We start from the raw sequence: 9,774 nt of genomic DNA on the forward strand, positions 1-9,774 counted from the left end.
TCCTATCCTCAAGTGAACCAATTGCCCCTTCTCAGGCATATCTAATCCTCCACAAGAAAAAAAAATGCATTGTGAATTTCAGAAAGTTGATTTTAATATTATTAGACTTGTGATATTCAGGCTGAATCTGATTAATTGTACTGAAAAAACAAAATGAATCTCACTAGTGCTGATGGGCCCAAGTTCTATGTGTATAAGCTGAAAACTAAAACAGGCACCAGGACCAGTTGTCTATTAACCTATAACCTGGTACTTTCTTAACCTCACTTCCCAAGACTGGACCACCTAAATAATATTTCTAGGAGTTGCATTCCTCAAAATAGATTGAATTCTTAGCTAACACTAAACATTGCTCTTGTTGTTGGTAGACCATGCCGGCCTCAGTACCAAAAACACCATTTCACTTTTACATATGATGATTCAATTTCGAACAAAAACAATTTTATTACTTCTTTTGGAGTCAGATTTGATCAAACAGGACCATTTGATTCTTTTTTCTTTTTTCTTTTTGTAACATTAGGTAGGATGAAATCTCATTGCAAAATCTCTGAATATTTTAGTCCCAGTTAACCAATTGGCCTCACCTGAAATCCACCTGTGCCTGAAACAGAAAGCCAACTTTAATCTCATATTTAAACTGCTTTTATTTAAAAAAAAAAAGATCTTGCCTTGTCCGCTTGTGGTGTAACATTTGGTCAATGCTTGTTTCCTTTCAATTACTCACTTATTATTTTCCTAATTATCCTATTCCCAAGTTAGGCTTTCCTTTTTCTTTTCACTTCCTCCTGTTAGCTTAGCAGTCTGACTACATTTAAATATTTTCTTCACGTAGGCATCAACTATTGAGAAGTTTTTTTACTCGCATCTTATTGTATATACATTCAGCTAATTAAAAAGGTATTGATATTTTTTTTCATAAATGAGACTTCTAATAATTTTAGAATTATAATGCATGTAAATTGATTTAGGTTTTGTTTGAAAATGTTAATTATTTTAGCAGTGGATAGTTATTCTAATAGTAAATTTTAATAAATTAAAATACTAAGCAAACGTTATGTAGAGGGTAGGTTTTCATAAATCTCAATGAAGTTAAAATACTAAACATTAATGATACTGAATAGGATCTAGTGGGTTCATCTCGAAAGACTGGAAGTTTTTTTTTTTTTTTCTTTTGAAGTGGAAGATTTACTTTGCCATTCTCTAAAACCTGCTTTAGTATATTCTACAATTTTAGTAGTCTGGTCACTGGGTTCCACGTGATTGTGATGTGGCAAGTGCTTATTGGGTGTTCATAGAGTTTAGCCTTCCATTTGGTTTTCGGTTTCAATGCGATGCCGTTTCACTTGGCAAACACCTCTGCTGACTACGGCTTTGGTTCTTTTGAATTTAGTATGATTGCTACTCGCCACTCTATGCGCGTGCCTAATCTCTGTCCATTCCCTAAAATACGCCCCTACTGGAGTTGCGCATGTACCAGAAATATTAAACAATTTTTTAATTTAAAATTTAATAATCAATGGTACGGAAGAAAAGGTGTTTGACATCAGTTGAATATGGCCCATGAAAATTCTATGTAGGCCCATCATGAACGAAAGCGTAAAAATCTTCTACATTGGAAAAAAAAAAAAAACAGGGATAATTTCAAGGAAATGGTAATGCACTTAGTAGCAAAGCGCGTGGGTAGAAAAGGCAAATCCATCATTGGGAGTGCATATCATGATGAGGCTATCTCTTGGACTATGGTCACGTGCACCCTTGGATTGTTGTGTGTTGTTTCACCTCGTCGCTATCGATACCCCATGTGATCCGACTATGTAAAAGCCCAACCCTTTATCCCTAAATATCAAGACTGCCACCGTTGTCGTGTTGTTGCAGAAAACGGCTAGTTGCGGTGTCGTGGCGTTGGGCCTGCTCTACAATCGCAATTTTATGTAATTGGTTTATTGAAAGTGAAATAGTGATCTGGCCACGTTCATTTTCGGACATGCACAATAGGTTCGTGATGTTTCATTTCTGTTAATCACTTTCTTTTTTACATATGAATTCCACATTTTTTGCCTTGACTTTTCTTTTCTTTTTTGCTTATTTTTTAAATTTTTCTTAGCTGATAGAAAATGAAATATTGAAACAGATTCTCACTCTTTGGGAAACAAACCATTCTAATTGATGCATTCATGTATTTACATCTCTGGCATTAAAAAAAAAAACTACATGTTTCGTGCAATCCCACTGTTGTCGCCCACAAGGGCAGAATTGACATGCCAAATAAATAGTAATAGTAGAAGTCAAAAAGATTATTCAAATTACTACTTAAAAATTATTTCTTAGTAGTAATTTTAATAATTATTAATAATAATTATCTTCGGGAGATTGCTTATATTAGAGTACCCTGCTGGCTACTTGGGTTTACGTTCTACTAAAGACAAATACCCACTTATCTATCATCATCTTCCATTCTCTCTGTTCATCTTCATTTCTCTACCCTACACTCACCTCCATGATTTTCCATCCCCTTCCTTTTTACTAAAAATCTTTAATCTTGCACTGTTCTCCCATGTCCCAATACACAAACAGCTGAAAGAAAATAAGCAATATGGACACTGATAGACCCCATCGCTCCAACAGCAGCAACAACTCCAGCAGTACTACCAGCTCTAGCGAGCTCTTTATTTGCTTCACTTCTCGCCTCTCTTCTTCTTCCATGAAGATCTCTTCTAAGTCTATTCTTAGTCCTGGCCGCGCCGGGGAACCTTCTCAAATCTCTCTCTCCAACTCTCTTAGTAGAAGATTGAAATCTAATGGTAGCATGAAAGGCGGCCAAGCTTCTCCAATGTTCCCCACTAATGGCAAGAAACGTGGCTGTGCCTTTGAAAATCCTGAACCTTCTTCTCCCAAGGTTACCTGCATTGGTCAGGTCAGAGTGAAGACCAAGAAACAGGGCAAGAAACTCAGAACAAGATCTCAGAGAAGTGGTGACGTGAGTTTTAGAAGAGTAGACCAAACCAACGCCAGCAACAGTAGCAATCTCGAACCTAGTACCCATCAAGATTTTACACACAACCATGTAAATAATCAGTTTCTGAATCAGCAGCAACAGCATGAGTGCTTGCCTCATCGGAATCAGAGATGGGTTCATTTACCTCTGACCATATGCGAAGCTTTAAGGGCTTTTGGTGCTGAATTTAACTGCTTTCTACCCTGCCGATCCTCCTGTATGGCCAGCCAGAAAGAGAAGGATGAGAAGGCTGCGGAATCAAGCAATAGCAGCTCTTGTGGGGCGGTGTTTGCTCGGTGGATGGTGGCGGTGCAAGAGGGAGAAGGAAAGGGAAGAGAGATAGAGTTGGTGGTTGGGGAAGAAGACGAAGAAGAAGAAGAAAGGGAAGATAGTACGGAGAGGAGGAGGAGCTACAGGAGGCATGTTTTTGAAGAGATTGAATTCAAGGAAGAGAAATATGGAGAGGGAAATGAGAATATGCAAGGCGAGGAAGCAAGGGTGAGTATTTGCATCCCACCAAAGAATGCTTTGCTGTTGATGAGGTGCAGATCTGACCCTGTGAAAATGGCTGCTCTTGCTAATAAATTCTGGGAAGCACCTGTTCCAAATGATGAGGATGAGGAAGATGGTGAAGTTGATGGAAACAAGGAAGAAGAAAAGAAAAACGTAGAAGTGGAAGCAGGCGTTGATGGAGAGGAGCAAAGAACAGTACTTGAGCAAGAAATGAAGCATGGAGGAGATTTGATGAATGAAAGCCGGGTTTCTTGTGAAGCCGTTGATGAACATCAAATTCAAGAAACTGAAGCGAGTCTGGTTGCTTTGGAGGAAGATGCAGAGGAAACAGAAATTCGGGTGAACCAGCAGCAAGAAGCTCTACTGTATGATCCTTCTCCTTCGCTGGAAGAAACCGAAGATCCAGAGTACTTGAAAGATCAAGAAAATGAAGAAGAGTTGCCCCAAGAAAGTGAAGATAATCTAGAACAAAGGTTCATCAGAGCAGAAGAAGATGAACAAGAGAGAAATATCAGCGATGATAATGTGCCCATACGTCAAGAAGATTCTGAAGAAGCTGGCGAAGACTTGCTAGAAGACCAAGAAACAAAATCAGCAGAGACCGCTCGAGCTTTAGCAGAAGAATGTGCAATACAAGAAACACATGAAGAGAGACATTCAATCTGCATACAAGAAGAGGAGGAAGACGAAAACGAAGGCAGAGGAGAGACAATGACCCACGAAAGACCCGAATCCGGAGACCCGAAAATCCAAGAAGGTCAACTTGACTTGAAGTCAAAGGAGAGTGAAAATCAGCCTCTGTTACCAGATTGCTTGCTGTTAATGATGTGTGAGCCCAAGCTGTCAATGGAGGTATCCAAGGAGACCTGGGTTTGCAGTACGGACTTCATCAGATGGTTACCAGAGCATTCAAGGCCAGTCAAGAAAAAGGAAGGTGGAGATGAGCCCAAGAAGAAACGGATCAGCATTGACATTAATCCTCCGCCTGTGCACAAAAACTTGCAGCAGCCACCTAGGTCTTCCTGTTCATATCCGGCTAAGCCGCCGGCTCGTGCCTCTGGCGCCGAGTCTATGTCTACAGCAATGGAGCAGAAACTGGTAGGAAACAAGGGTATTGAGCCGTTTGTGCTAACGCGCTGCAAGTCGGAGCCAATGAGGTCGGCGGCTAAGCTTGCACCAGAGGCTTGTTTTTGGAAGAATAGGAAACTGGAGCCGCACCGTCCGCCTACGCTAGGGGTCGGCGAGGCTGGGGTTGGGTGTTGATTTAGGAAGGCGACTTGGTAAGAAATTTCTGAAAAGGTATTGCAAGTTGTATTGGCTAAACAGTAGTTTTCTAGTTTCCTTACTGTTCTTGTAAATATATATATATATATATATATATTGGCTTATCATGTGATTGCATATTAATATTTGGGTGAGACTACTAAGCAAGTGTTGATAAATATTGTTAAAATTATTAAATTTCATATGGGTAGGAGGATTATATTGTGAGGGGGCAAGAACCATCAGGTCCTACTTGATTTGCTCTTAGGGAAAAATAAAAAAGTAAGTAGAAAGGACTTGTGAGAAACAAGTAGATTAGAATGTTGAAGAAGATGTGTTTGAATTTGGGATGGTTATGGACAAAATGTGAAATGCACAAATTCAAATTCAATGTCAAGTCTTCTCCCTTCAATCATAAAAACTAGTAGTGATGTGATATACCATTTGGGATCCCATCCAATTGTCAAATTTATTTTTCTTTGTGATGATTTTTTCATAAATTTGTGGTCTAACGAAACAAAATAGTTAGGGGAAATTATATTTTAAAATTACAACACTAATTAGAGATGATGACACTTTAATTATTTTATGCATTAGTAACGGATCAGAGACATTAGATAGTTAATTATTTAAAAATATAAAATTAAAAAATTAAAATAAACTGTTATTATTATTAATTAATATTTTGATATAAAAGAATCAATTATAATAATGTTGTGGTGATCAAGTTCCAAAGCATGGTGGGCTTATCTTTAAACAGGGATATAATGAGAGGCTTTACAGAAGAAGATTTTTTTGTTTAAGGGGAGTGGATGGGAGGAGGCAAAGCCAATGCATGCATTGCCAAACTTTTGTTGTTTTCTCTTCACAGAGACACACATTAATAATTTAGCACCAAGGCCAAAAAGAAACAAATAAATTATATATATAAAAAACTTTCTTTATTTCTTTTCAAATTTTATAAATAAACCGAATTTATTTAAAAATTTCTTAATTTTTCAGTGGATGCGGCTCCACCCATTTTAAAAGAATTTTGGGAACAATTATTTTTTCCTTCTTTTAATTTATTGTGTTTTTTCTTATATTTAGTGATTTTTTGAAGCTGAATTATAGATTATTGAAACCCTTAGTAAGATCATAGATTACAAAATGTATTTTTCTGATTATATTAATTTTGTAATTGGATAATTGAAAGAGGGTTATGTGGCATGATTGGATCTAAAATTGAAATAATAATGAAGGTTTGAAATAAAAGAGGACAGCGGGGGCCATGAATGGCTATTCCAACCATGTTCTCTTCATGCTTCCTTCAAATCAATAATACATTCAACATTTCACAAGCCATCCACTCCACTTCTTTGCGTTATGTCGTCTATTTGTTTTTGTTTTGCCCTCCAATTATTAATCAAGGATCTCAAAGAAATCAAATGAATGGCTAAATCAATGAAGTTATTTAGAAATATGAAACCAGAATTTGTTTTCCCATCAAACTCCAACAATTGTTAGGATTTGCCAGAAGCCCAAAAAAATTTGATTATTTACTACCATTTTAAGATCTATCGCACATTAGAGGCGACTGCTCTGGCCCAATACTTGAGTTGTGCCTTTATGTCCTGTGCTGAATTCTTGGGAGCCCAAATGGGAATTGGAGGACCGCAACTTTGCTTTTGCACATGCCATGCTTTCTGAGATTTCCTCCTCACTTTATCTTGGTCTTGATGATCTTGGGTTCGTTTTTGATCGTCTTGCAAACCAGGGAGGATTCCAACAACACTTGGGTTGAGGCCTTGTTTGTTGAATGTGAATCCCAAGTCCTTGAACCCTTGCACTTCTTGAGATTCAATATTACTTACGCTTCTGTGTAAATTTCTTTGGCTAGAGCATCCAAGATTCCCCTTTTCTTTAGAGCTAACTTTTACCGTGTCAATTGTTTGCGTTTTCCGGTTACTTGGTGGTCTGTACCTTCGCGTGCAAGAACTTTGTATCATGCCCTGCATACATTGTGTTTGTGTTAATTGCTTGAAGAATAAAACTGCAAATATGGTAAATTATCCTGCTCTATAATAAATGGGTATTCCATTTGGATAAGTCATTCATTCTTATTTTAACCGATTTGTTAATGGACATCTGAAATTCACTTATAGATATAGCAACCATGGAGGAAATTAGGCCTGTGAGTTTGAAATACAAAGCAACAAATTATAACATTAAAAATAGGTCTCCAATCTCTAAAGAGCTGAAGACTGCAAATTTTGAGAGGTACCTTGGAAGTATGACGAGGAGGCATTGCTTGGCGAATCAATCTGCTCATTGTAATATTATCATCATTCTCTTCTTCTTCTTCTTCTTCTTCTACTTCTTCCCTCCCTATACAAGGCGGTAGAGACGGTGTTCTAAGTAATTTGTGCTTTGATGGTTGCCCTGTAATCACGTTGCTCCTTCTATTCTCTTGAATACCTACTGTACGAGTAGTTGGTTTGATGGGTGGCTGAACCAAAATTTTACCTGATAATTGCCTGCAGGTCAGCTGTTTCTCTTCTTTCCGGCCTATACAAGGTGGCAATACTGGTGCACGAATCAAATTACCTGCAACTTCCTTTGGTGAAGACTTGTCTACGAAAGGATTATTCTCTGCTAAAATTGCTTGATCAAAGTTTGGAGAAGGATCAGAGTAGCACCTAAGCATTAATGATGATTTTGGTTTCCTGGTGAGCAGTTTCCCAAAGAACCAACCTTCCTCCAAAAGCTGATGAACACTATCCACCTTTGCATCCCTACTAGAGGATGTCCCAAAAGGGTCATCATCATAATAATCCATTGCTGTTTACAGAATGCTGAATCTACTACAAGCGGAAGAGAAACGACCTAAACAGAAAGAAACAGATGGGATGGTTAGTCCTTTTGTTATTTTTGTTTTCTTTATATTCTGCCATCTAATGGAAGACGCTGCATAACATATGGATGATTGACTTGGGAGGCTCATGTGGGGCAGGAGACCCATGTGCATATAGCTCATCATGCATCGCAAGCACTTGTTTTTTAATTGAATAAATAAAATAAAATAAACTAGTGGGAATGTTTCAGAAGCAGCAGTGTATAAATTGAATTGAAACAACTCAGAGATATGGGTTTTGGGATTGGATTGGGTAGGACAGAGCTGACTGCTTAGCCGCAAGACCATGTCATTCCAGCAGTTTCCCCATGTGATTGTCTTTTGTTTATGAAGCGGACAGAAAAGGGTTTTGTGCATTGTTTTTCCTCTCACCTTATGTGACAGCTAAGGTTATTACAGCCCTTTGCATTATTGGAGAAAAAGATGCCAAAATAGATGTCGTTTCTACATTTTGGATATAAAGTAGCACAGTTTACTTATACATATATATATATATATTTTTTTTTTTTTTCAGACAGGAAAAACTTTTCATTTTTCTGGAACATCAATAACAAACTGTAACAGGATCGTGTGTCCATAATTAATTAAGGAGTCAAGTACATGGGTGAATTGTAAGAAGGAGTAACATCTGAAAGAAGCATCATATAGGTGATTGGATACCAAGTGGTCAGCTAAGGTTGTCCAGATAATTTAGCAAAGTGAAGATGTCTTGCACCATGGTACTAATCTCTAAAGAGGTATGGCACCACCCTGCAAGGCGTGGACGACAACTTTAGAGTCTCCTACGAAGATCACATGATGAAATCCTTTGAGAAGAACCGCCTCCCTGTAAGCAATGCTCTCTAATTAAAGATCAAGTGGTCCACCACCAAAAAAGGCGAAAGTTTGAAATTCCAGACAATTGGTTTGCTAATGGCAATGACTGCGACCAGTGCTTTATAAATATGTTTGTGAACCGCAGTATCAAAGTTTACTTTGCTGGCGAAGGGTAGAGACGTTAGAGATGAGCACACAGAGGTGATCTGCTTTTATGGGCAGCTGGAATTCTTCAGAATGGTCAGAGGGTTTGTGAAATAACCCTCTGGAGCCCTTGTATCGGCAGAAGGAAGCATGAAGTGTTACATGTGTGTGTGAACAATTGTATTGGAATTATTCTCTCAGCATCATCTGCAATATATGCCTGCGCACGTTTGAGCATGCAATTTTGTACATAATTTTATTTTTTTATAGAAGGTAAAGGATGGACAAATAAATCTTCAATTAGTTGACGGGTGAGGAGGGAGCAATAATATAGAAAATTCTTCCATGCACTTGAGTTATCCAAATCTTGCCTTCTTTTTTTTTGGATTTGTAGAGACTTAGACCATTCAATTTTAGTTCTTTGATATATATATTGGACATGCCTTTGATTACTTTTCGAGTTACAGGATTTTTGTTATATATGATACCGAACCTCCTCTCTTGCAGCACAAAAATTCTTCTTCTGTTTGTTCTTTATTAAAAGAGGCATACTCTGTTCTTGATTTTTGTCTTCGCTGATACAGTTGCCCTGAACTTGAGCCTTGTGTCTAGTCAACCCTTTCCCTGAAATTGTGGAGCAGAGCTATTGTCATGATGCCTTCTAGTAGTGCATTAGGATGGGCTCATGTTTATGAAGAAGCAATTGAGAGTCATTAATGAAAAAGCTCTATGAAGATGGATTCATGGATTGAAGTAACATTAACTTTAGTTTGCAGCTGAGCATCTTATATCATAATTTGTTTTCATTGGTTTGGACGGGGAACTGTACTGTCTTAAGCCATTTCTGTAAATCCATCTCTTTGCATGCATCACTATTTTCTTCCCTTCTGATTCTTAGCATCATTATTGAAATTACTCTGCTAAGGTGCTTCAGTTTTGTAGCGGAAGCCATCAAATCATAGTGCAGCTATTGGTGTTCTGTTATGAAGGAAACTGGTATGGATGCTTTGCATGCATTATATTGAAAGACATGGATTGGGTTTCAGCCTCTTTCTCTCATAGCCAATGGGTAGTGGGAGTTCCTTATAGATTGGACATGGAGGGAGTTTTCTTTCTTTTATCAATTTTAACAAAACTCCTTCATGGAATA

General features: G+C 37.9%; 2 protein-coding genes across 2 annotated transcripts; one reads left to right on the top strand and one right to left on the bottom strand.

The window, feature by feature from the left end:
• The first annotated feature begins 1,168 nt into the window (after nucleotides 1-1,168).
• On the top strand, nucleotides 1,169-4,931 carry LOC110601879. The gene has a single exon (XM_021739261.2). It carries the CDS (start codon nucleotides 2,594-2,596, stop codon nucleotides 4,769-4,771), a length of 2,178 nt encoding a protein of 725 aa, XP_021594953.1. The 5' UTR covers nucleotides 1,169-2,593; the 3' UTR covers nucleotides 4,772-4,931.
• Nucleotides 4,932-6,185: 1,254 nt separating this feature from the next.
• Nucleotides 6,186-7,768, bottom strand: LOC110601250. The gene is made up of 2 exons (XM_021738317.2): nucleotides 7,035-7,768; nucleotides 6,186-6,762 (listed from the first exon to the last, which is right to left on the bottom strand). Exons 1-2 carry the CDS (start codon nucleotides 7,587-7,589, stop codon nucleotides 6,328-6,330), a joined length of 990 nt encoding a protein of 329 aa, XP_021594009.1. The 5' UTR covers nucleotides 7,590-7,768; the 3' UTR covers nucleotides 6,186-6,327.
• Between the last annotated feature and the right edge of the window lie 2,006 nt (nucleotides 7,769-9,774).

Source organism: Manihot esculenta, chromosome 15 (assembly GCF_001659605.2).
Source record: "Manihot esculenta cultivar AM560-2 chromosome 15, M.esculenta_v8, whole genome shotgun sequence".
Classification (NCBI taxonomy): domain Eukaryota; kingdom Viridiplantae; phylum Streptophyta; class Magnoliopsida; order Malpighiales; family Euphorbiaceae; genus Manihot; species Manihot esculenta.